General features: G+C 49.5%; 1 protein-coding gene across 2 annotated transcripts in view; it reads left to right on the top strand.

Annotated features, from left to right (window-relative positions):
- The window catches only part of cyfip2 (cytoplasmic FMR1 interacting protein 2), a 127,218-nt gene extending 121,675 nt beyond the window's left edge, over nt 1-5,543 (top strand). For both annotated transcript variants that reach the window (XM_085996071.1, XM_085996072.1), the window contains exon 32: nt 2,097-5,543. In XM_085996071.1, the coding sequence (XP_085852197.1) occupies nt 2,097-2,264 (168 nt within the window). In that variant the 3' untranslated portion in view covers nt 2,265-5,543. The remainder of the gene's footprint in view (nt 1-2,096) is intronic.
- Nucleotides 5,544-26,638: the final 21,095 nt, after the last annotated feature.

The raw sequence follows: 26,638 nt of genomic DNA on the forward strand, positions 1-26,638 counted from the left end.
CCAGTCTGCCGGGACCTTTGCCGAGTCCAGGGAGTTTTGGAAAATTATTACCAATGCATCCACAATCCCTACCGCCACTTCCCTCAAGAACCTAGGATGTAAGCCATCAGGTCCAGGTGATTTATCCGCCTTGAGTCCCATTATTTTACCGAGTACCACTTCCTTAGTGATTTTGATCGTGTTTAGCTCCTCCCCCCCCCCCTTTAGCCCCCTGTTTGTCCAGTGTTGGGATATTCTTAGTGTCTTCTACTGTAAAGACTGATATAAAATATTCATTCAGTGTTTTTGCCATCTCCATATTTCCCACCATTAATTTCCCGGTCTCATCCTCTAAGGGACCAACATTTACTTTAGCCATCCTTTTTCTTTTTATATAACTATAAAAACTCTTACTATCTGTTTTTATATTTTTTGCTAATTTACTTTCATAATCTATCTTCCCTTTCTTAATCAATCTTTTTGTTATTTTTTGTTGTCTTTTAAAGTTTTCCCAATCCTCTATCCTCCCACTAGATTTGGCTACCTTATATGCCCTTGTTTTTAGTCGAATACTATCCTTAATTTCTTTACTTAGCCACGGATGGCTGACTTTTCTTTTACACCCTTTTCTTCTCAGTGGAATATTTTTTTTTTTGAAGTTGTAAAATAACTCCTTAAATGTACACCACTGATCATGTATCGTCTTACCCTTTAATCTATTTTCCCAATCCACTCTACTCAATTCCGCTCTCATACCTTCATAGTCTCCTTTATTCAAGCTTAGCACGCTTGTTTGAGATCCAACCTTCTCACCCTCTAATTGAATATGGAATTCAACCATGTTATGGTCACTCATTCCAAGGGGATCCTTTACTAGGACATTTTTAATTAATCCTGTCTCGTTACACAGGACCAGATCCAAGGTTGCTTGCCCCCTGGTCGGTTCAGTTACATACTGCTCAAGAAACCCATCCCTAATACACTCAATGAACTCATCCTCAAGGCAGCCCTGCCCAATTTGATTTGTCCAATTAATATGATAGTTAAAATCCCCCATAATTATAGATGTTCCCTTATTACAAGCCTCAACTATTTCCTGATTGATACTCCGTCCAACAGAGTTGCCACTGTTCGGAGGCCTATAGACTACGCCCACTAGTGTTTTTTTCCCCTTATTATTCCTTACCTCCACCCAAACTGTTTCATTATCCTGATCTTTTGACCCAATGTCATTTCTCTGTATTACAGTGATTCCTTCCTTTATTAACATAGCCACCCCACCTCCCCTTCCTTCCTGCCTGTCCTTCCTGATCGTTAAATAACCTGGTATGTTTAATTCCCAGGCATTGTCACCCTGCAGCCATGTTTCTGTAATGGCCACAAGATCATACCCATATGTAGTTATTTGCGCCATTAACTCGTCTATTTTGTTACGAATGCTACGTGCATTCAGATAGAGAACTTTCAAAGATGTTTTGTGACACTTAGTTCCTGCTTTTGCCCTTTTTATTACTTTAACTTTTACTCCATACCTTCTGCCCCTTCCTGACACGCTCTGGTTTTTAATTTCCCCACTGCTACCTAAGTCTATGTCCTTCTCTGTTGTCATTTGTATTATTTGCTCTCTAGGAACCTCCCCCCCCCCCCACAGACTGAGCTTGTATTCCCTCGGGTACAGAAGATTAAGGGGTGATCTATTGTGGTGTTTAAGATGATTAAAGGAGTTGATCGGGTAGATAGTGAGAAACTATTTCCTCTGGTGGGGGGAGTCCAGAACAAAGGGGCATAATCTTAATATTAGAGCCAGGCCGTTCAGGGGTGATGTCAGGAAGCACTTCTTCACACAAAGGGTGGTGGAAATCTGGAACTCCCCCCCAAAAAAGCTGTTGAGGCTGGGGGACAAATGGAAATTTCAAAACTGAGATCGGTAGATTTTTGTCAAGTAAGGGTATTCAGGGTTACGGAACCAAGGCGGGTCGATGGAGTCAGTATACAGATCAGCCACGATCTGATTGAATGGCTGAGCAGGCTCGAGGGGCCGAATGGCCTCCTTTTCCGATGTCAACATCTCCAGAGTCTGGTTGTGCCTGAGCATCGTACGTTCTGTGTTCCCACAGCCCCTGAAAAAGATGGCAGACAGAATTAGGAAATACCAGATCCTCAACAACGAGATCTTCGCCATGCTGAACAAGTACCTCAAGTCGGTGGAGAATGACAGCTCAACGGTAGAGCACGTGCGCTGCTTTCAGCCGCCGATTCACCAGTCCCTGGCCACCACCTGCTAGAAGTAACACTGGCCCCCGACCTAACCTCTGCTCAGCCTGACATCCAACGGCGGAACCAGGTTGAAGTGTCGTCGCGGAGCAAGTTCCGGTTTTGGTTTTTTGATAAACTGTAGTATCTGCGTTCACTGGTGATCCTAACCCTCGGCTACGGGTCAGATCAGTTTATCCCCCCTGCCTCTCCTCGTCACTTTAATTCAGCTGAGCCATTTTAGAAACAATTTTGATTTAGTCTCTGAGTATTGCAGCCAGTTCAGAAATGAAGCTGCCTTTTGAAGGTCACTTGGAGGTGAATTTATTTGACTGATGGGAGGCTTCAGGTGAGTGCAACTGAGCGAACCATGTTTTGATTGGTCATTCCTGCTGCGTGTCCTGTCCTGCCCACCCAACGTGCCCTCAGGTGGTTAGTGCTGTGGTGTTGTAAGCTGGTGCTCTCCGGGCACCAGACCCTACCCAGCTGCCGTATCTAAGCTCTTTGCCCAGCCCTAGTTACAGTGCGACGGGGAATCCCGCAGGGTTTCGACTGGTGCTGTCGGAAACAATGAGCATCTGGCCACAGGAACGGAATGTTGAGGTCAATCCCGCCTCGTCACTCCACAAACCAGCTCCTTAAAAACCTTGGATTCTTTGTACTTTTGGAGAGAAGTGTCCCAGAGTCTGAACTTGCATTTAGATGGCGCCTTTCAGATCCTCAGGACAGCCCAAAGCGCTTTGCAGCCAAGAAAGCGCAGTCACTGTTGTAATGTAGCAAATTTTGCGCACAGCAAGCTAGAACAATTAAATTAAATAAATGACCAGATAATCTGTCTCAGTGATGCTAATTGAGGGATAAATGTTTGACAGGACACCGGGGGAACTCCCCTGCTCTTCGAAATAGTGCCGTGGGATCTTTTATGTCCATCTGAGATGGCAGACGGGGCCTCGGTTTAACGTCGCATCTGAAAGGCGGCACCTCCGACAGTGCAGCGCTCCCACAGTACTGCCCCTCCGACAGTGCAGCACTCCCAGTTCCATTGACCAGAAACTTAACTGGACCAGCCACATAAATACTGTGGCAACAAGAGCAGGTCAGAGGCTGGGTATTCTGTGGCGAGTGTCTCACCTCCTGACTCCCCAAAGCCTTTCCACCATCTGCAAGGCACAAGTAAGGAGTGTGATGGAATACTCTCCACTTGCCTGGATGAGTGCAGCTCCAGTAACACTCAAGAAGCTCGACACCATCCAGGACAAAGCAGTCCGCTTGATTGGCACCCCATCCACCACCTTAAACATTCACTCCCTCCACCACCGGCGCACCGTGGCTGCAGTGTGTACCATCTACAAGATGCACTGCAGCAACTCGCCAAGGCTTCTTCGGCAGCACCTCCCAAACCCACGACCTCTTCCACCTAGAAGGACAAGGGTAGCAGGCGCATGGGAACACCACCACCTCCAAGTTCCCCTCCAAGTCACACACCATCCTGACTTGGAAATATATCGCTGTTCCTTCATCGTTGCTAGGTCAAAATCCTGGAACTCGCTCCCTAACAGCACTGTGGGAGCACCTTCACCACACGGACTGCAGCGGTTCAAGGCGGCTCACCACCACCTTCTCAAGGGCAACTGGGGATGGGCAATAAATGCTGGCCTCGCCAGCGACGCCCACATCCCATAAAAACGAATAAATAAAAAACTCCCTCACTACTGCCCCTCTGACTGTACAGCGCTCTCTCAGTAAGGGTACGGTAACGCAGTGGTTATGTCACTGGGCTAGTAATCCAGAGGCCTGGAGGAATCATCCAGAGACGTGAGATGAAATCCCACCACGGCAGCTGGGGAATTTGAATTCAATTAATTAAATAAATTGGAATTTAAAAAAAGCTTGTATCAGTAATGGTGACCATGAAACTACCAGATTGTCTTAAAAACCCAACAGGTTCACTGATGTCCCTTTCGGGACGGAAACCTGCCGTCCTTACCCGGTCTGGGCCTATAGGTGACTCCAGTCCCACACCATCGTGGGTGACTCTGAACTGCCCTCTGAAGTGGCCGAGCGAGACACTCAGTTTGTATCAAACCCGCTCCCAGCGGTTCAAGAAGGCGGCCCACCCCCACCTTCTCAAGGGCAACTCGGGATGGGCAATAAATGCCGGCCTTGCCAGCGACGCCCACATCCCGAGAATGAATAAAGATCACCAGGACACAGGGAATATCAGAAAATTGAGCGGCCTCCTTGTACAGGAGTGCGCTCTAACCCGCCTGATTTTCCGCCATTTGCAGCATCGAGATGAACAAGTGCAGCCGTGGATCCAGCAAAATCTCCCTGAAAAAGAACTTGTAGCGGGTGGCAAAAGCCCACTAGACCCAACCAACCTGGGGTGAAGTATTGCATAGCATTATACCCAGTACGGAGTCCTTGGGGTACGGATTCCATTGCACCCCTCCTCTGCTCAGGTGCTCCTAGCACATGCCGGGTACGGACACATCGGAATCTGTGCCCCGATGCTTTCAGGAGAGGAAGGGTGAGAACTGGGGGGGATTTTTTCTTTTTAGATGTAGGATTGAACGTACCAGCTCGGGCAAAGATATCTTCCCCTCTGCGTGGCTGTCTGTTAAAGTCAATATATGATTTCTCAGAAATCTGAGCAGGAAAATCTCGCCGAGGAATTAGGATCTCGATCTTTTTAAAAAATAAATAAATAAAATATTTATCGTGCAACAGCAAAATAATGGGATTTGCGCACCAGAGAACAGAGAAATTTAACTAGCTAAACTAATTTATGTGTGATGTGTGGCCTCTGAGCTTTCAATGTAAATTATTATTCCTGAAGGAAGGGTTTTTATCATTTACATTTTTTTTACACACTTTCTGCTCTCTGTGATCCTTGCCTTCGTGTCTTTGTCGGTGTTGTACTGAGGCAGTGTTCTTGGTTTGGGCGTGAGATGTGATTGTTACTGAACTACCCCTCGCCCTTAAACTGGAACATCCCGCGTGAAGGGTTACCAGCGGGTGAGCAGATTCTGTAGCCTCCCCTTTCACCGTGAGAGGGGAATCATAGACCCGAGAGCGGTTGGCCCTGCCCGTGTGCCCAGGCCCAGAAGTCATTGCTGGTCTGACGCGTGCAGCAACCTTTGGGCTGATCGAGGGGTGTGTAAATCGGTGTTTGTGTTCTTTGACGTGCTCCGTTTTTTGGAATGTAAATGGTTTCATCTCCACAACTGTGCGTATTGATGCGTCGTCGCCAACTCCCAACACTCTGATCAATAAATCAAAGGAAATAAAATTCCCTTCAAATATTAAAAGCTCAGCTTGTTGATGTTACTGCCTGTTGGCGAGAATCCCAGAATGCAAGAAATTGCGTTTATATACTGTCGTTTAGATCCTCAGGGCTTCACAGCCAATGAAGTACTTTTGAGTGTAGTCACTGTTGTAATATAGGAAACACAGCAAACCGTGTTTGCACAGCAAGCTCCCACTAACAGCAATACAAAAGCAAAATACTGCGGATGCTGGAAAACTGAAATGGAAACACTCAGCGGGTCAGGCACCATCCGTGGAGAGAGAAACAGAGTTAACGTTTCAGGTCGATGACCCTTCGTCAGAACTGGAAAAAGTTAGAGATGGAACAGGTTTTTAAGCAGGTGTGGGGGCAGGGAAAGGGGGGAGGGGCGGAAAGAACAAAAGGGAAGGTCTGTGATAGGGTGGAAGGCAGGAGAGATTAAATGACAAAAGGGATGATTGTACAAGGCAAAAGGAGATGATAATGGGACAAATAAAGAAACAAAAGGTGGGTCCAGAGGAGGTGTAAATGCGAACGACAGAATTATCAACAGCTGCCATGTGGAAAAAAATGGGGGCCGAGGTTATGGTCTGAAATTGTTGCTTTCAATGTTGAGTCCAGAAGGCTGTAAAGTGTGTAATTGAAAGATGAGGTGCTGTTCCTCGAGCTTACGTTGAGCTTCGTTGGAACAGTGTAAGAGGCCGAGGGCAGAGAGGTCAGAGTGGGAGTGGGGCGGACAATTAAAGTGACAGGCGACCAGAAGCTCAGGGTCACCCTTACGGACTGAACGGAGGTGTTCCGCAAAGTGGTCACCCAACCTGCGTTTGGTCTCCCCAATGTAGAGGAGACCGCATCGTGAGCAGCGAATACAGTATACTAGATTGCACACACTAACAGCAATGTGTTAACAACCAGATAATCTGTTGGTTGAGGTAATAATACTGGGCCAGAACAGCAGGGAGCACTCCCCTGCTCTTCCTCCAATAATGTCGTGGGATCTTTTACGTCCACCTGAGAGCGCAGGCAGGGCCTCGGTTTAACGTCTCAACCTGAAAAACGGCCCTCCGACAGTGCGGCGCTCCCTCGGTGCCGCCCCTCCGACAGTGCGGCGCTCCCTCAGTGCTGCCCCTCCGACAGTGCGGCGCTCCCTCAGTACTGCCCCTCCGACAGTGCGGCGCTCCCTCAGCGCCGCCCCTCCGACAGTGCGGCGCTCCCTCAGCGCCGCCCCTCCGACAGTGCGGCGCTCCCTCAGCGCCGCCCCTCCGACAGTGCGGCGCTCCCTCAGCGCCGCCCCTCCGACAGTGCGGCGCTCCCTCAGCGCCGCCCCTCCGACAGTGCGGCGCTCCCTCAGCGCCGCCCCTCCGACAGTGCGGCGCTCCCTCAGTGCCGCCCCTCCGACAGTGCGGCGCTGCCTCAGCACTGCAATGGGATTTGAGCCTGGACTTTGTGTTCAAGTCTCTGGAGTGGGACTCGGAGCTGGCTGTGGGACACCCTCTGAGAGTGTTACCAAATGAGCCACGACTAACAGAGTGAGAAAAGGATACTCGGCCCATCATAAGCCAGAACTTGGGGCGACATGTTCTCAGGCCGCGCCAGCCTATGGCTCGAGTTATTTTAGCCCCTTGCGCCTCATCACCACAGCAAAACATGACCTCTCGCCCAACAACTGGCGCCAAGGCCGGTAAATGGAGGTAAGAGACAGGTCAGCCATGAACTAAACCAATGGCAGAACAGGTTCGAGGAGCTGAATGGCCTCCTCCTGTTCCTGTGAACCCGCCAGGAATGATGAGTTCGGCGAGCAGGAGACCCCATGGATGAATCAGTGAGGTGAGTGTTTGGGAGGTGACCGTGGTTGGTGGGGGAGGGGGGTAGAGGCCCGGGTCAGGGGAAACCCCAAGGTTTCTCTGTGTGGGGCGAGAACTCCTGCTCCCCTTGGCCCAGCGAGGAAACACTTCTCTGGAAATAACAACAGAAAATGCTGGAAACGCTCAGCGGGCCAGGCAGCATCCGTGGAGAGAGAAACAGAGTCAATGTTTCAGGTCGATGACCCTTCGTCAGGACTGGGAAAAAGACAGGAAATGGAAAGCAAGTTTAGGGGCTGGGAAAAGGGGGAGGGGATGAAAGAACAGAAGGGAAGGTCAGTGACAGGATAGAAAGCAGGAGAGATTAAGAGACATTGCGAGACATTGAGAGATATTCAAGGCGAGAGGAGGAGGTAATGGGACAGGTTAAGAAACAAAGGATGGCTCCAGATGAAGTGTGAATTGCGCTGGCAGAATGAAAGACAGCTGCCCTGTGGGAGAGAAGAAAGGGGCCAAACAAAAAGTGTGGATAAAAACTATATATATATGGCCCAGGTTTGTAAGGTTCACAAAATTACACATTTTCCCCCAAATGTAAGAAAAGGAGAGATATTCGACTGAAGCAAATATTGGGCCACAGGGATTTAAAATTAAAAACCCCAGGAAGATTTGGCTGGTTTAAAAGGCATATTCAGACCTGCACAAAACTGTGACAAAGGAAGGTGGGATGGGCCCCCAAGTTTGGAGATTGGGCCATCTGGGAATGTCCTAGGCCACCTCAGTCTTTGCATAAAGACAATAAAACCTGTTCCCACCGAAAATCGCAGAGCCACAAAGTACATACATAGAAACATAGAAGATAGGAGCAGGAGTAGGCCATTCGGCCCCTCGAGCCTGCTCCGCCATTCGATGAGATCGTGGCTGATCATCCAAACTCAGTACCCTGTCCCTGCCTTCTCCCAATATCCCTTGATCCCTTTAGCCTTAAGAAATATATCTAACTCCTTCTTGAATATATTTAATGAATTGGCCTCAACCATCTTCTGTGGTAGAGAATTCCACAGGTTCACCACTCTCTGGGTGAAGAAATTCTTCCTCATCTCTGTCCTAAATGGCTTACCCCTTATCCTTAGACTATGACCCCTGGTTCTGGACTCTCTGACCATCGGGAACATTCTACCTGCATCTAGTTTGTCCAGACCTGTCAGAATTTTATACGTTTCGATGAGATCCCCTCTCATTCTTCTAAACTCCAGTGAGTATAAGCCCAATCAACCCAATCTCTCCTCGAAAGTCATTCCTGCCATCCCAGGGATCAGCCTTGCGAATCTTCGCTGAACTCCTTCCATGGCAAGAACATCCTTCCTCAGATAAGGCGACCAAAACTGCACACAGTTTGGTCTCACCAAGGCCCTGTACAACTGCAGCAGGACATCCTTGCTTCTGTACTCAAACCCTTTCGCCATGAAGGCCAACATACCATTTGCCTTCTTCACCGCCTGCTGCACCTGCATGCTTACCTTCAGTGACTGGTGCACAAGGACACCCAGGTCTTGTTGCACTTCCCCTTCTCCCCTTCTCCCAATCTATTGCCATTCAGATAATAGTCTGCCTTTCTGTTTTTGACACCAAAGTGGATAACCTCGCATTTATCCACGTTATATTGCATCTGCCACGCTTCTGCCCAATCACCCAACCTGTCCAAATCATCCTGGAGTTTCTCGGTATCCTCCTCGCAGCACACACGCCCACCCAGCTTTGTGTCATCTGCAAACTTGGAGATATTACATCTAGTTCCCTTATCTAGATCATTAATATATATTGTGAATAGCTGGGGTCCAAGGACTGATCCCTGCGGTACCCCACAAGTCACTGCCTGCCACTCGGAAAAAGACCCGTTAATTCCTATTCTCTGCTTTCTGTCCACCAACGAGTTCTCTATCCAAGTCAATACCTTGCCCCCAGTCCCATGTGCCTTTACACGCTAATCTCTTATGCGGGACCTTATCGAAAGCCTTTTGAAAGTCCAAATACACCACATCTACTGGTTCTCCCTTATCTATTTTCCCAGTTACATCCTCAAAAAATTCCAGTAGATTAGTCAAGCACGATTTACCTTTTGTAAATCCATGTTGACTTTGTCCGATCCTGTCACTGTTTTCCAAGTGCTCAGCTATTACATCCTTTATAATGGACTCTAGCATTTTCCCCACTACTGATGTCAGGCTTACCAGTCTGTAATTCCCCGCTTTCTCTCTACCACCCTTTTGAATAGTGGGGTAACATTAGCTACCCTCCAATCCATGGGTACTGTTCCAGAGTCTATCGAGTTCTGGAAGATGACCAGCAATGCATCTACTATTTCCAGGGCCACTTCCTTAAGTACCCTAGGATGTAGATTATCAGGCCCTGGCGATTTATCGGCCTTCAATCCCGTCAATTTCCCTAACACCATTTCCCTACAAATACTGATTTCTTTCAGTTCCTCCCTCTCATCAGACCCTATGTTCTCCAACATCTCTGGGAGGTTATTTGTGTCCTCCTTTGTGAAGACAGAACCAAAATATGCATTTAATTGGTCTGCCATTTCTTTGTTCCCCATTATAACTTCCCCTGCTTCTGACTGCAAGGGACCTACACTTGATTTCACTAATCTTTTTCTCTTCACATATCTATAAAAGCTCTTACAGTCAGTTTTTATGTTCCATGCAAGCTTACTTTCATATTCTATTTTCCCCTTAATTAATCCATGATGTGGAGATGCCGGTGTTGGACTGGGGTGGACAAATGTGAGAAGTCACACAGCACCAGGTTATAGTCCAACAGCTTTATTTGAAATCACAAGCTTTCGGAGCGCTGCTCCTTCATCACCTGACGAAGGAGCAGCGCTCCGAAAGCTTGTGATTTCAAATAAAGCTGTTGGACTATAACCTGGTGGTGTGTGACTTCTCACATGAATAAAACAGTACATGCCCACAGCAACACAAGGGAAAGAACATGGTCCAACAGGAAACAACAATCGAACAGCGGTCCAAAACCAATGAAAGGGATTTACAAACATTTTACATTTTTAAACTGGTTTCAAGGCAATCCTGAAACCAGTTAAAAGCCAATTAAGAATAGATGGACCATCCCCGAAGCTCGTTAAAGTTTTAAAACATATTATAATGGACTCTAGCATTTTCCCCACAATGAGCCCGCCAAATTTAACAAAGAAACCAGAGATTTGGCGGTCAGATAAGTCAGGCCTCAAACCAGTATAATTGAGGCCTGCTTTTTCAGTGAAACCGTTCAGTTCAAGATCGGTGAAACAGTTCAGTGCAGTTCAGACGTTGGTTCAAGTGCAGTAAGATCGGAAGTCTGTCAGAGCACAAGTTCAGTACAGGAGAGAAAGTCGGAGAACCGGAGACTTGAAGGAAGAAGAAGAAACGGAGATCGCGGCAACCAAAGGCTTCAAGAAACCAACAACTACCAATATTACCACCAACCAGGTAATATTGGGCCACCAAGGATGCTGGTGTGAGGCACAAGTGGAAGGAGAGAGGTCAAAAAGGTGATCACCTTACCATTGCTGTCCAGAACGGGGTCGGCATCTCCAGTGGCGTGGGCCAATCGTCCGGCCTGCCATAATCCGCTGGACTCGCTGCTCCAGATCGGTGAGGGCTTGAAGGTGAGGCCGGCCTCCCCTGGTCCATTGCTGCTGCCTCCTGTTATGGGCCAGCTTGCCCTGCAAGAGAAAGGATGGGCTCTGAGTACAGTGTGAAGCCCTGATCTTGGCTGCAGTGCCTCCCATGGTCGAATAGCCCTTACCGTGTTTAAAGTGCTGAATGTGCATGTGAGTTTCATGAAAGGACCATAGGTGTTGGATGAGCTGGGCATTGGGGCTTTCAGGACCCTTTGGCCATAAAGTGAGGTCGTCGTCGTACGTGTCTTCACACTGTTCCCTTTGGGGAACTGTATGAAGTGGTGGAAGTATTTCTGGCCGCGATTAACGCTCCTTCCGTGACCATAACCATCTTCGTACCAGCCATTAGGGTGGTTAGTCTTATGGCGGGAGGGTTTTACAGGCTCTCACAACCCATACGAGGGGGGGGGCCACCCACACCCACGGACGCAAGTATCCCACTGGATGTCAACCCAGAATTTAGAGCCGGAGCTCCGGCTCCACTTGCCGGGCTGTCTGGAGCGGGGTTCAAAACCCTACGCCTTCTGGCCCAGCGGCGGGGATGCTACCGCTACGCCAAAGGCCACTCCTATAAAGTGAGGTGGACATGCAGGGATGAAGAGGATACTGAAAAGGGTACTCACCCTGACGACCCGAGTGAGGTCGTTGAACTTCTTCCTGCATTGCACAGGGGTCCTAGGTACCATGCTGCTGGAGGTCACTCTGTAAGCCACCTCCCTCCAAGTTTTGTGATAGTCGTTGGGCAGCGGCCTCCTGCTACTGTCCGGGAACAGGATAGATCACCTGCGCTCCATCGCGCCAACCAGAACCTGCAAGGCCCCCTCACTGAACCGCTGCGCTCGCTCCCTGGCCCTCTCCATGGTCCTAGGCATTAGAATGTGGCAGCAGGTCTGTCCAGGCCGAGAATCAGGGCTCCGATGCGCTGGGTGTGGCTGCAATCCAAGATGGAACCTCCGCTTTAAGAGTTGACCGGCGCCAGCGTGTCTGCGTCCAATCGCTAACTGGCCGCACCTGCGCTGCGCCGGCCCTCGGTGGTAGCGCCTTGCTTCTCCGGCTTAGTGCCTTAAGACAGTTGTGCAGCGCCTGTTTTAGCGCTCCAAGCACCTCCTGGGGCGAAGCAGGTCAATTTAGCAGTAGGTGGCGATAATTTGCGCCGGGCGCGAAATTAGTATTACGCCCCAAACGTGGCAATACTGAATTTCTCCCCCATACTGTTTTAAAATATTCTCTCTCAAATAATTATCCACTTTTCTTTTAAAAGCATCATTCCCCGCTCCTTCCATAGTCCGCGTCCAGTAAAGGGTTACGTTTCTGAGGCCCCTTGACCCGGAGCCCAGGGTCTCACAGCTGGTGCCGGTCCCTGTGAGTCTGTGTGTGTGAGAGTCTGTGTGTGTGTGTGTGTGTGTGTGTGTGTGTGTGTGTCTGAGAGTGTGTGTGTGTGAGAGAGAGTCTGTGTGTGTGTGTGTGTGAGAGTTTGTGTGTGTGTGTGAGAGTGTGTGTATGTGAGAGAGTCTGTGTGTGTGAGAGAGAGAGTGTGAGAGTGTGTGTGTGTGAGAGAGAGTCTGTGTGTGTGAGAGTCTGTGTGTGTGAGAGTCTGTGTGTGTGAGAGAGAGTTTGTGTGTGTGTGTGAGAGAGAATTTGTGTGTGAGAGTTGTAATGATATCAGCAAATAAAGATGGTATTTGCCTGTTCGATTATGATGCCTTAATAGCATGTTTGCATGTATTGATTGCTTGTGCCTGACCAGCAGAGGGCATGTGACCGAGAGAAGCAAGGCAGTTAGTTTAGTTTCAGTTTCGTTCTAGATGCATCACTAGCATCGTGTCTCCTGTAAAAGCTGTATAAAAGAGTTGAACAAGCTTTAGATTAAAAGTCATTCTCTTTCATAAATGTCTCGTCATTGAACCCACAAAGAAATCAATACATGGTGTCAGAAGTGATTGAAAGAGATGAAGAGAAAAAATCTGAAGTTAAATCAGCTCTCCACAAATTAGCAAGCCAAAAGAGAACATCGTTGCTTACCATTAGAGAATAGCTAACGAAGTGAAAAATGGAAGGTTTACTCCCACCGGCGACGCTTCAGTTGACAGGTAATGTGGCTGAAAATTGGAGAAGGTTCAAACAATGTGTGGGGTTGTATTTATCAGCAATCAGAGCTGACGAGAAAAGTAATAAAAGGAAATCGTCACTGTTCTTACATGTCGTGGGTGATGAAGCGCTGGAGGTGTATAATAACTTCACATTCGCTGCTAATGGAGACAAAATGAAGCTAGATAAAATAATGGAACAGTTTGAGGCCTACTGCATACCTAAACGTAACGTGACGTTTGAGAGGCACAGATTTTTCACGTGTACAGAAAACGGGTGAGACTATTGATCAGTATGTGACTGAACTGAGAAACAGAAGCAAATCGTGTGAATTTGGGTGACTGACAGACTCACTGATAAAAGACAGACTGGTGTGTGGTATTCCAGATAATGGTCTAAGGGAAAGACTGCTAAGAGAGCAAGATCTAGACCTGGGAAAAGCCATAGCACTGTGTAGGGATACAGAGACTGTGAAGTTGCAGGCAAAGGAGCTGTTCAGTGACAATAGCTGCAACGTGGATGCAGTGAGAAAGAACGGATACAAACCGTTTAACAAAAAGAGCGCCAATGTGAAAAAAGAGGCGTGGCCGGCGAACGAAAATGAAAGGGACAATCGAAAGACATGTAGTCGATGCGGTATACAGCATACACCAAAAAAGTGTCCAGCATATGGTAAAACATGCAATAGATGCAACAAAAACAACCATTATGCCCGTTGCTACAAGAACCAAGTGCAACAAAGCAAGGTCCATGCAGTAGATGAAAGCGAGATAGAGGAGTTCAATGTAGATGTTGTGTCTGAAAACAAAAAAGAAGAAAGAGACTGGGTGTTGACACTAAAAGTGAATGACATACACATTCCATTTAAATTGGATACTGGAGCACAAGTTAATGTGACATCAGAGACTGATTTTAAGAAAATTAGACCCAGACCAAAGATACATGGAATAAAAGTGAAAGTGACAGGATACTCAGGTACTGATATACCAGTGAAAGGAAGATGCATTGTCAAAGTACCGCACAAGGACAGAGAGCACACGCTAGCATTAATCGTGGTGCCAAAGGAGGTGCAAGCCATACTAGGTTTAAAAGCCTGTGAGAGACTGAACCTGGTAAAGAGAGTCCTCGTTGTGGAAAGCGAAGGAGAGACAGTCTATGATGAACTCATGAAAGAGTACAGCGACCTATTTAAGGGTCTAGGCTGCATTCCAGGAGAACACACGATCAGAGTAGATAAAAGTATGACACCGGTCATACATCCATGCAGAAAAGTTCCGTTTGCTCTTCAAAAGCAACTGAAGGCAGAGTTGGACAGGATGGAAAGCCTGAACGTGATTCAGAAGATAGATGAGCCAACTGAGTGGGTGAGTTCCCTCGTCATAGTGGACAAAAAGAATGGAAAGCTCAGAATTTGCCTGGATCCAAGAGATCTAAACAGAGCAATAAAGAGAGAGCACTTCAAGCTTCCTACATGTGAGGAAATCATGGCACAGTTTTACAATGCAAGTTTCCGACACTTTGCCAAAGAGTGGGACTTTGTCCACACAACGTCAAGTCCTCACTATCCACAGTCCAATGGACTAGTGGAAAAATCGGTCCAGACAGTGAAAAGACTGATGTACAAGGCAAAAGACAGTGGAACTGACTTCTACCAAAGCATGCTTGTATACCGCACAACGCCGCTCGAGTGTGGTAAGTCACCAGCCCAACTCCTGATGGGACGTCGGCTAAGGTCAAACCTACCCATCCCGGAAAACCTCCTGAAAACAAAAGAGGGGGAGAAAGTGAGGAAGTTCAAAGAACAACAGAAAGAAAAGCAAAAGTACTACTATGACAGAGGAACACAAAACCTACCTGAACGCCACACTGGTGACCAAGTAAGGTTGAAAGACAAAACAAACACATGGACTCAGAAGGGAACTGTCCTGAGTGAAGTTCAACCAAGATCATACACCATTCAGACAGATGAGGGTGCTGTTCTGAGAAGAAGTCGTCGAGATCTTCTCATGGGACCAGCCACAGCAGGTTAAGAGACTGATACTGTTGAATAACCTGATCACACAGCTGAGAACCAATCATCTGAGGCAACAACTCAGATTCAAGGACAATCAATCAGAAAATCCTCAAGACACGTGAAGCCTCCTGACTCATTGAGCAAATTTAAGGACTATTGTTATGGAAGGAAGTAATGTTATCTTATTCTTTCTTCAAGTTCTAGTGTATTGACATATTTCACGTGAACACACAAAGCAAGGTTAAAAAACCTTGATCATGATAATGATAATGTAAGTTCATTAAGTGTTACAGTTAAAATGCAGATTAATACAAAGAAAACATGTTGTTAGTTAAAAGTAAAATACTTTTGTTTTAAGAAAAGGAGATGTAATGATATCAGCAAATAGAGATAGTATTTGCCTGTTCGATTATGATGCCTTAATAGCATGTTTGCATGTATTGATTGCTTGTGCCTGACCAGCAGAGGGCATGTGACTGAGAGAAGCAAGGCAGTTAGTTTAGTTTCAGTTTCGTTCTAGATGCATCACTAGCATCGTGTCTCCTGTAAAAGCTGTATAAAAGAGTTGAACAAGCTTTAGATTAAAAGTCATTCTCTTTCATAAATGTCTCGTCATTGAACCCACAAAGAAATCAATACAAGAGTGTGTGAGAGTGTGTGTGTGTGAGAGAGAGTCTGTGTGTGTGAGAGAGTGTGTGAGAGTGTGTGTGTGAGAGAGTCTGTGTGTGTGTGTATGAGAGAGAGTTTGTGTGTGTGTGTGAGAGTTTGTGTGTGTGTCTGTGAGAGTGTGTGTGAGTGAGTGTGTGTGTGTCTGTGAGAGTGTGAGTGAGTGTGTGTGTGTGTCTGTGTGTGTGTCTGTGAGAGTGTGTGTGAGTGTGTGTGTGTCTGTGAGAGTGTGTGTGAGAGTGTGTGTGAGTGTGTGTGTGTCTGTGAGAGTGTGAGTGAGTGTGTGTGTGTGTCTGTGTGTGTGTCTGTGAGAGTGTGTGTGAGTGTGTGTGTGTCTGTGAGAGTGTGTGTGAGTGTGTGTGAGGATCTGACAGTGGCCGGGGATAGGGGAGCTCGATCTTAGAATAACTGACCCCTAAACCTGGCTCAATTATTAGTGCTGTTAGTCAGCAGGTTGTGGGGAAAAGCCCCATATCCCTTGCCCCATAACCCTTAATCCGAACAAAAATCTGTTGAGCCTGTGTGTCCCAGTTATGTTTATTATAAATCACTGGACACAGACAACAAGAATAACTTTAACAGGTCTTTACTATTCGGAGGTCAGGGCTGAACTGCCCAGCAAATCACTACACAACGTTTATATACCGGTGTGGTCACCACCGGTATTACAGTATACAGCAGCCAAAAGAAAGTAGTACATCTCTTAAGGTAGTTCTCTTAAGGTGGAACAGGTCACATACACCACAATCCTCCCTTTTCAGCTTAACAGTGTATATCCCCATTTAACATAACATAATAACATATATATATATATACAACTTCATGCAAAACAGTTCAAAGATTCAGTCTCTGAGGAGGCCTCCTGATCCGAGTTGGATAACGCCTTTCAGGGGTCTCTGATTCTCGTTGCTGGGGTGACTCATCTAGTTGATCTCTTATGGATTGGACATCATCATCAGGTACATTCACTTCTGAGGTAGATGCTTCAGGTTCACTAACTTCTTCCACGGTTGTCTCTGCCGTAACCCTGGGTTCGACCCTTGTTCTCGATTCTACCAGTTGGTCAGCATGACGTTGTATTACATTTTCACCAATATCTACCGTGTACATCAGGGGTCCTTGTCTGGCCCTAATTGTTCCAGATTGCCATTTCTCATTTTTATAGTCCCGGGCTAACACTGGTTGTCCTATTTCGAAACTCCGAGTGGTCTTGTTATTTATATGCTGGAACTGTTTGTTTTCGACTTCCCTCCGCACATTTGGTTTTAACAAGTCCAACCTGGACCGCAACCTCCTGTTGTAGAACATCATGGCAGGACTTTGGTTTGTCACTGCATGAGTGGCGTTTCGATATGCCAGTAGAAAATTGTCCACCTTGTGTTGTAGTGGAATCTGATCTTCGCTCATGGCCTTTATTGCTTTTTTGAACGTTTGTACAAATCTCTCGGCCAACCCGTTTGTAGCCGGATGATATGGGGCAGAGGTATAATGTTTCACGCCATTCTTCTTCATGAATTTCTGGAATTCTTCTGACACGAACTGCGGTCCGTTGTCTGAACATATTTGTTCTGGCAATCCATTTCTTGCAAATATCGTTCTTAGCACCGCGATCGTCTTTTCCGAGGTAGTGGTAGTCATCTTAATCACTTCTGGCCATTTAGAATGTGCGTCCACCGCAATTAAAAACATGGAGTCCATGAATGGACCAGCAAAGTCAATATGTACACGTTGCCATGGGGTTGAAGGCCATTCCCATGGATGCAGCGGTGCAATCGGAGGTGCATTTTGAACTTTTTGGCACCCTGAGCAGCTTTTCGTCAGATCCTCTATCTGTTGGTCGATACCCGGCCACCACACATAAGCCCTAGCAAGGCTTTTCATCTTGACTCCCCCCAGATGACCTTCATGCAGTTCCTTTAGAACTCTCTCTCTTAACTTAGGAGGAATAATCACCCTTGTTCCATACAGCAATGTTCCTTGACAGACAGACAGCTGTTCTCGTCTTGCTGAGAATGCCGGTAACAGTGGATCACCATGTGCTGGCCATCCCTTCACTGTCAATTCGTAGACCCGGGACAGTGTCGGGTTGTTCCTGGTTTCTCTTTCAATATTTGCATTGGTGACTGGTAAACATTCGATGATGGTCGAGTGAAATAACTCAACAGGGTCAACCGTCGGTGCCTCCTCCGCTGTAGGTAGTGGCAGGCGCGACAGCCCATCAGCATTACCATGCTGCTTTGTACCTTTGAATTCAATCTGATATTGATGTGCCCCTAGAAAAAGGGACCATCTCTGGAGCCTCTGTGCTGTCATCACCAAAATACCCTTCTTAGGGTTAAAAATGGATACCAACAGCTGGTGGTCTGTCAGTAGCGTAAACTTTTGGCCCTGCAGGTAATGATTAAACTTCTTTACTCCCCACACAAGGCTGAGAGCCTCCCTATCTATCTGAGCATAGTTGCGCTCAGCGGAGGTCAATGATCTGGATGCGAACGCGACTGGCCTCTCCAAGCCATTTGGCAACTTGTGTGAGAGTACTGCCCCAATACCATATGGAGAAGCATCACAAGCCAAACGAATAGGCAGCGTTGGGTTGAAGTGAGCCAACACTTCCGCTGAGGTGATCAATGCCTTGCTTTTGCGAAAGGCCCTCTTACAGTCCTCGCTCCACTTCCATGGTACTCCCTTCTGCAAAAGAGCGTTCAGCGGGTGCAGCACCGTGGATAAATTTGGCAGAAACGTTTGGTAATAGTTAATCAACCCTAGGAACGACCTCAACTGGGATACATTATCCGGAGCGGGAGCCTTCACAACAGCTTCGATCTTGTCAGGTGACTTGTGCAGCCCCTCCTGGTCAATGACATGACCACAGTACGAGATCCGCTTCTGAAAGAACTCACATTTCTGGCGATTAACTCGAAGTCCATATTCTTTCAATCTGGTGAGCACCAGTTCCAAATTTGCAAGATGTTCCTCATCATCATCTCCTGTATTCAGAATATCGTCCAGGTAACATTGTGTGCCTGGAATTCCCTGTAATACCTGCTCCATGGCACTCTGCCAAATTGCTGGGGCCGATGCCACTCCAAAAACCAGTCTATTATACCGATACAAGCCTCTATGCGTGTTGATCGTGCGATACTGGCGTGACTCTTCCTCAACTTCCATCTGTAAGTACGCCTGCGCCAGGTCTATCTTGGTGAAGTGTTTCCCGCCAGACAACGAAGCGAAGATATCCTCAATCCGCGGAGGCGGATATTGCACCGTGTGAAGCACCAGATTAACAGTGATCTTGAAATCTCCACAGATGCGAACCTTCCCCGGTTCCCCTGGCTTGTTGCTCGATGAACGCTTCATGACGGGAACAATGGGCGTGGCCCACTCACTCCAGTCCACCTTAGACAGTACTCCTGAATGTTCTAGCCCTTCCAGCTCAGCTTCCACAGCAGGTCGTATCGCATAAGGTACCGGTTTGGCTTTGAAAAATTTTGGGTTTGCATGTTCTTCAACCTTGATGGTTGCCATAATTCCTCTCAGTGTTCCCAGTCCCTGTTGGAACACCTCTTTAGCATCGTCCAATATTCTGGACAATCGTTTAGGTTTGACATCATTTTTTACCGGAATCTACCGTTAGTGCTTTTAAGGAATGCCAGTCCATATTTATTCTCCTGATCCACTCCCGTCCCAGTAGTGGTGGACCTCCCTCAGGTAGCACATATAAGTCCATTCCTCGGCTTTCTTTGCCCTTGTGGACCACCTTTACCTTTATCTTTCCGATGGGGTATACTCTTTGCCCCGTGTATGTTTTCAATACAATCTCCGTATCCCGTAGGGGAATATGTGGGAATAACCTTTTGTAATCTTGCTTATTCATGACCGTCAATGCCGATCCAGTGTCCAATTCCATCTTCACTTGGACTCCTGCTATCTGAAGTGTGACCCAGATAGTTTGGAGGTCTGCTTCATTACCCACATTGTGTACTCTTAGACAACCCAGTTCCTTACTGCTGGAGTCTGAATCTGACTTCTGTTCATCCGAACTGTTCTCTATCACCTTGTGTACCTTTCTGCACTTTTCCTGCGGTGACTTTTTGTTGCTGGTCTTCTTTCCTGACCGGCATACTTTAGCTATGTGACCAAGCCTGCCACATTTTCTGCATTCCTGATTTTTGAACCAGCACTGGTTCTGATCGTGCGTTGTCTTTCCACAACGATAGCACTTTACTGCACCCAAAGCCATTTGATTGGTGCTGAGTTCCGATGACCTTAGCTGCATTTCCGCAGTGCCTCTCGCTGCGGCTTCGTGCGATGCTGCAATAGTGACAGCTTTATCAAGCGTAAGATCATTCTCTTCTAGCAGTCGCTTTTGTGTTCCTTCTTTTAACAATCCACACACAAATTTATCTCTCAGCACATCTGCTAGTCCTGTTCCAAACTGACAGTACTTTGATAGCTTACGCAGTTCAATTAAGAATTCAGCGTTGCTTTCTTCTTTCAGCTGCGTTCTTCTGTAAAATTTAAATCGTTCCGCTATCAGCAGCGGCGTGGGGTTTAAATGATTTTTCAGGACAGTAACAATATTCGCGAAAGTCTGATCCGCCGGTTTATCTGGTGATACAAGGTGCTTCAATAGCCCGTACGTCTTCGCACCCATTGAGTTTAATAAGGTTAGTGCTTTCTTATCATCTGGTACCTCATTTGCTTTACAATAAACTTCCATGCGTTCTACATACGTGGCCCAATCTTCGACATCGCTATCAAAAGCATTGATGTTACCATGTTTAGGCATCCTTGCAAGTTTCTTTAAATTTTCTTTTTCCCAAAATGGCGGCTTCCCGCGCTTGTCTTCTTCCCCCGCCTACTAAAATGGCAGCTTCCCGCGCTTGGCGGTTTTTCCTGCGCTCGTCTTCTTCACCTGCCGACTACAATGGCGGCTTCCCGCGTTTGCCTTCTTCCCCCGCTGGCTGCAATGGCGATTGCCGTGCTGCTGCCATTCTCGCCTCCCCAGCGGTTCTCAATTCCCTGACGCTGCTTTTTTTTGCTCCCCCGCGGTTCCCGTGGGCATTCACGCTTCCCCTGCTGTTGCGCCTCTCAGCCCCGCTTGCAGGCCGGTCCTTTACACCGGCTGCGGTTGAGTTCTCCGCGGTTCTCGTGGCCTTAACGCTGCCCCAGTCGCTGCGCCTCTCGGCCCCGATTGCAGCCCGGCCCTTTTCACCGGCCGCGGTCGAGTTCTCCGCCCTTTTTCCTCCGTTTTCCCTCCCCTACTCCACAGCCAACGCGGCCGACTTTCTGCTCGTGTCGCTGATCAGCTTACCCACCACCGTGGTAGAAGGGATGATCACTGCCTGTCGCTGATGGAGGGCTTCGTGGTCAGAATTTTTTTTCTTTTTAACCCGGGTTCTCGATGCCTCCCATGCGATGTGGTGCTCAGCAGGATGATGAGGGCGGATGCCTCTTCTCGACGCCCGTTCTGAGGACGAAGCTGCCTTGGATGTAAAACTGCCACAGGGTAAGATCGGACTCGTCGCCACTGTTGAGTCTGTGTGTCCCAGTTATGTTTATTATAAATCACTGGACACAGACAACAAGAATAACTTTAACAGGTCTTTACTATTCGGAGGTCAGGGCTGAACTGCCCAGCAGATCACTACACAACGTTTATATACCGGTGTGGTCACCACCGGTATTACAGTATTCAGCAGCCAAAAGAAAGTAGTACATCTCTTAAGGTAGTTCTCTTAAGGTGGAACAGGTCACATACACCACAAAATCTATCAACCTCAAACTTGAAATCTTCAGCTGGCCCCCTGTCTCAATAGCTTTTTAGGGGAAAGAGTTCCGGATTTCCACTGCCCTTTGTGTGAAGTGCTTCCTGACGTCAGCCCTGAACGGTTTTTAAGGTTGTGCCCTCTTGTTCTGGACTCCCCGCCAGAGGAACTATCCCTATTGAATCCCTTTCTCTTGATTAGACCGCCTCTCAACATTCTAAATTCCAGGGAATACAAGCCAAGCTTGGGCAACCTGACCTGATAATCGAAACCTTTAATGCTGATGAGAAAAGCCCTGCATTCCCTGAGTGCTCGTCATTCTTTGGAGTTTCAGTCAGAAATCGGCCAGGGTTTCATTGCATTGCTCAGGTGTGAGATAGCTGATCGTTCCTATGGAGACAGAGCGGGGGAAGGGAGCAATGATCGGGAGGGATGGAGGAGAGCGGGAGGGAGTGGAGGAGAGTGGGAGGGATGGAGGAGGGCGGGAGGGAGTGGAGGAGAGCGGGAGGGAGTGGAGGCGATCAGGAGTGGGGGTGATTGGCTGTGGGCAAATTGGCTGCCGCGTTTCCTACATTACATCAGTGACTACACTTCCAAAAGTACTTAATTGGCTGTGAAGAGCCCTCAGGCACCAAATAATCTCCCTAACAAGGTGAACATCCTAGCGCGTGATCAGAGAGAACTGGTCGGGTGAGATGAAGTCATTTCTCTGCTGTCCCCGCCCCCGTCACCTGTCACAGTCAGGGTTCAGCAGACTCGGCGCTGAGATGCGGCTTCTCGCTGGGGGGAGATGCTCTTGTACTCCAACCATCCACTGTCACAACGCACGCTCTGCCCGAGGAATCACAGCGGGCTCCCCGTGCAATGCACAGTGCACGCAGCCGTGGCTCAGTGGGCCGCACCCTCGTCTCTGAGTCAGAAGGTTGTGGGTTCAAGGCCCACTCCAGAGACTGGAGCACAAAATCTAGGCTGACACTCCCGGTGCTGAGGGAGCGCTGCACTGTCGGAGGGGCAGTACTGAGGGAGCGCTGCACTGTCGGAGGGGCAGTACTGAGGGAGCGCTGCACTGTCGGAGGGGCAGTACTGAGGGAGCGCTGCACCGTCGGAGGGGCAGTGCTGAGGGAGTGCTGCACTGTCGGAGGGGCAGTACTGAGGGAGCGCTGCAGTGTCGGAGGGGCAGTACTGAGGGAGCGCCGCACTGTCAGAGGGGCAGTACTGAGGGAGCGCTACACTGTCGGAGGGGCAGTACTGAGGGGGTGCTGCACTGTCGGAGGGGCAGTACTGAGGGAGCGCTGCACTGTCGGAGGGGCAGTACTGAGGGAGCGCTGCACTGTCGGAGGGGCAGTACTGAGGGAGCGCTGCACTGTCGGAGGGGCAGTACTGAGGGAGCGCTGCACTGTCGGAGGGGCAGTACTGAGGGAGCGCTGCACTGTCGGAGGGGCAGTACTGAGGGAGCGCTGCACTGTCGGAGGGGCAGTACTGAGGGACCGCTGCACTGTCGGAGGGGCAGTACTGAGGGGGTGCTGCACTGTCGGAGGGGCAGTACTGAGGGAGCGCTGCACTGTCGGAGGGGCAGTACTGAGGGGGTGCTGCACTGTCGGAGGGGCAGTACTGAGGGAGCGCTACACTGTCGGAGCGGCAGTACTGAGGGAGCGCTGCACTGTCGGAGGGGCAGTACTGAGGGGGTGCTGCACTGTCGGAGGGGCAGTACTGAGGGAGCGCTGCACTGTCGGAGGGGCAGTACTGAGGGAGCGCTGCACTGTCGGAGGGGCAGTACTGAGGGGGTGCTGCACTGTTGGAGGGGCAGTACTGAGGGAGCGCTGCACTGTCGGAGGGGCAGTACTGAGGGAGCGCTGCACTGTCGGAGGGGCAGTACTGAGGGGGTGCTGCACTGTCGGAGGGGCAGTACTGAGGGAGCGCTGCACTGTCGGAGGGGCAGTACTGAGGGAGCGTTGCACTGTCGGAGGGGCAGTACTGAGGGACCGCTGCACTGTCGGAGGGGCAGTGCTGAGGGAGCGCTGCACTGTCGGAGGGGCAGTACTGAGGGAGCGCTGCACTGTCGGAGGGGCAGTACTGAGGGAGCGCTGCACTGTCGGAGGGGCAGTACTGAGGGAGCGCTGCACTGTCGGAGGGGCAGTACTGAGGGGGTGCTGCACTGTCGGAGGGGCAGTACTGAGGGAGCGCTGCACTGTCGGAGGGGCAGTACTGAGGGGGTGCTGCACTGTCGGAGGGGCAGTACTGAGGGAGCGCTGCACTGTCGGAGGGGCAGTACTGAGGGAGCGCTGCACTGTCGGAGGGGCAGTACTGAGGGGTTGCTGCACTGTCGGAGGGGCAGTACTGAGGGAGCGCTGCACTGTCGGAGGGGCAGTACTGAGGGGGTGCTGCACTGTCGGAGGGGCAGTACTGAGGGAGCGCTGCACTGTCGGAGGGGCAGTACTGAGGGAGCGCTGCACTGTCGGAGGGGCAGTACTGAGGGAATGCTGCACTGTCAGAGGGGCAGTACTGAGGGAGAGCTGCACTGTCGGAGGGGCAGTACTGAGAGAGAGCTGCACTGTCGGAGGGGCAGTACTAAGGGAATGCTGCACTGTCGGAGGGGCAGTACTGAGGGAGAGCTGCACTGTCGGAGGGGCAGTACTGAGGGAGAGCTGCACTGTCGGAGGGGCAGTGCTGAGGGAGCGTTGCACTGTCGGAGGGGCAGTACTGAGGGAGCGCCACACTGTCGGAGGGGCAGTACTGAGGGAGCGCTGCACTGTCAGAGGGGCAGTACTGAGGGAGCGCCGCACTGTCGGAGGGGCAGTACTGAGGGAGCGCCGCACTGTCAGAGGGGCAGTACTGAGGGAATGCTGCACTGTCGGAGGGGCAGTACTGAGGGAGAGCTGCACTGTCGGAGGGGCAGTACTGAGGGAGAGCTGCACTGTCGGAGGGGCAGTACTGAGGGAGCGTTGCACTGTCGGAGGGGCAGTACTGAGGGAGCGCCACACTGTCGGAGGGGCAGTACTGAGGGAGCGCCGCACTGTCGGAGGGGCAGTACTGAGGGAGCGCTGCACTGTCGGAGGGGCAGTACTGAGGGAGCGCTGCACTGTCGGAGAGGCAGTACTGAGGGAGCGCTGCACTGTCGGAGGGGCAGTACTGAGGGGGTGTTGTGCTGTCGGAGCTGTTGTCTCTCGGATGAAACGTTGACCGCGGATCCATCTGCTCTCTCAGGCGGATGTAAAGTCAAAAGAAAAACTTGCAGGTATATAGTGCCCTTCACATCCCTGAGATCGCAGAAACAGCAATGTGATAATGACCAAATCATCTGTTTTAATGATAGCAAAATACTGCAGATGTTGGAAATCCGAAATAACAACAGAAAATGCTGGAAAAACTCAGCAGGTCAGGCAACATCCGTGGAGAGAAATTTGAGTTGACATTTCGGGTTGGACCCTTCTTCAAAACTGGAAAGAAAAGAAACTAGATCGGAGGCAGGGCTGCGATCGGACAAAAGAATAAAAGAAACAAAAGAAGTAAAAGAGATTAGAAGCTAGACGAGATGGTAATAGGCTGGGATTAGGTGTAAAGTGTACTAGCAGGGCAAAAGATAGCTGCCAGGTGTGAGAGAGAAACAAAAGGAAAGGGCGGGGGGCGGGGGAAAGGAGTGGAACAATTGCAAGAGAAAATGAAATGGGGGCCGAGCTTATGATCTGAAATTGTTGAACTCGATATTGAGTCCGGAAGGCTGCAGACTGCCTAATCGGAAGATGAGGTGCTGTTCCTCGAGTTTACGTTGAGCTTCCGTGGAACAATACAAGAGGCCAAGGACGGTGAGGTCCGAGTGGGAATGGAGCGGTGAATTAAAATGACAGGCGACCGGAAGCTCGGGGTCACCCTTACGGACTGAACGGAGGTGTTCCGCAAAGCGGTCACCCAATCTGCGTTTGGTCTCCCCAATGTAGAGGAGACCGCATCGTGAGCAGCGAATACAGTATACTAGATTGCGAGAAGTACAAGTAAATCGCTGTTTCACCTGGAAGGGGTGTTTGGGGCCCTGGACAGTGGGAAGGGGGGAGGTATAGGGGCAGGTGTTACATCTCCTCCGCTTGCACGGGAAGGTGCCAGGCAAAGAGGAAGGGCTGTTTGGGGTGATAGAGGAGTGGACTAGGGTGTCTCGGAGGGAGCGGTCCCTGCGGAATGCTGAAAGGGGAGGGGAGGGGAAGATACGTTTGGTGGTGGGATCACTTTGGAGGTAGCGGAAATGCCGGAGGATGATCCGTTGAATGTGGAGGCTGGTGGGGTGAAAGGTGAGGACAAGGGGAACCCTATCGTGGTTCCGGGAGGGAGGGGCAGGGGTGAGGGCAGAAGTGCGGGAGATAGAACTGACACGGTCGAGGGCAGTGTCAACCACAGTAGAGGGGAATCCTCGGTTGCGGAAAAAGGAAGACATGTCTGAAGCACTGGTGTGGAAGGTGGCGTCGTCGGAGCAGATACGGCGGAGGCGGAGAAACTGGGAGAATGGAATAGAGTCCTTACAGGAAGCGGGGTGGGAGGAAGTGTAGTCCAGGTAGCTGTGGGAGTCAGTGGGCTTGTAGTAAATATTGGTCGATAACCTATCCCCAGAGATGGAGACGGAGAAGTCGAGGAAGGGAAGGGAAGAGTCCGAGATGGACCATGTGAAGGTGAGGGAAGGGTGGAAATTGGAGGCAAAGTGAATGAAATTGTCTAGTTCAGGACGAGAGCAGGAAACGGCACCGATACAGTCATCAATGTATCGGAAAAAGAGGTGAGGGAGGGGACCCGAGTAGGACTGGAACAAAGATTGTTCCACATAGCCCACGAAAAGGCAGGCATAGCTAGGACCCATGCGGGTACCCATGGCAACACCTTTGATTTGGAGGAAATGAGTGGAGTTAAAGGAGAAGTTGTTCAATGTGAGAACAAGTTCAGCCAGGCGGAGGAGGGTCGTGGTGGATGGGGACTGGTCGGGCCTCTGTTCAAGGAAGAAGCGGAGCGCCCTCAGGCCATCCTGGTGGGGGATGGAGGTGTAGAGGGATTGAACGTCCACGGTGAAAAGGAAGCGGTTGGGGCCAGGAAACTGGAAACTGTTAAAGTGGCGGA

The sequence above is a fragment of the Somniosus microcephalus genome, chromosome 8 (genome assembly GCF_052327205.1).
Source record: "Somniosus microcephalus isolate GS21.2 chromosome 8, FLI_Smic_1.0, whole genome shotgun sequence".
NCBI classification, from domain to species: domain Eukaryota; kingdom Metazoa; phylum Chordata; class Chondrichthyes; order Squaliformes; family Somniosidae; genus Somniosus; species Somniosus microcephalus.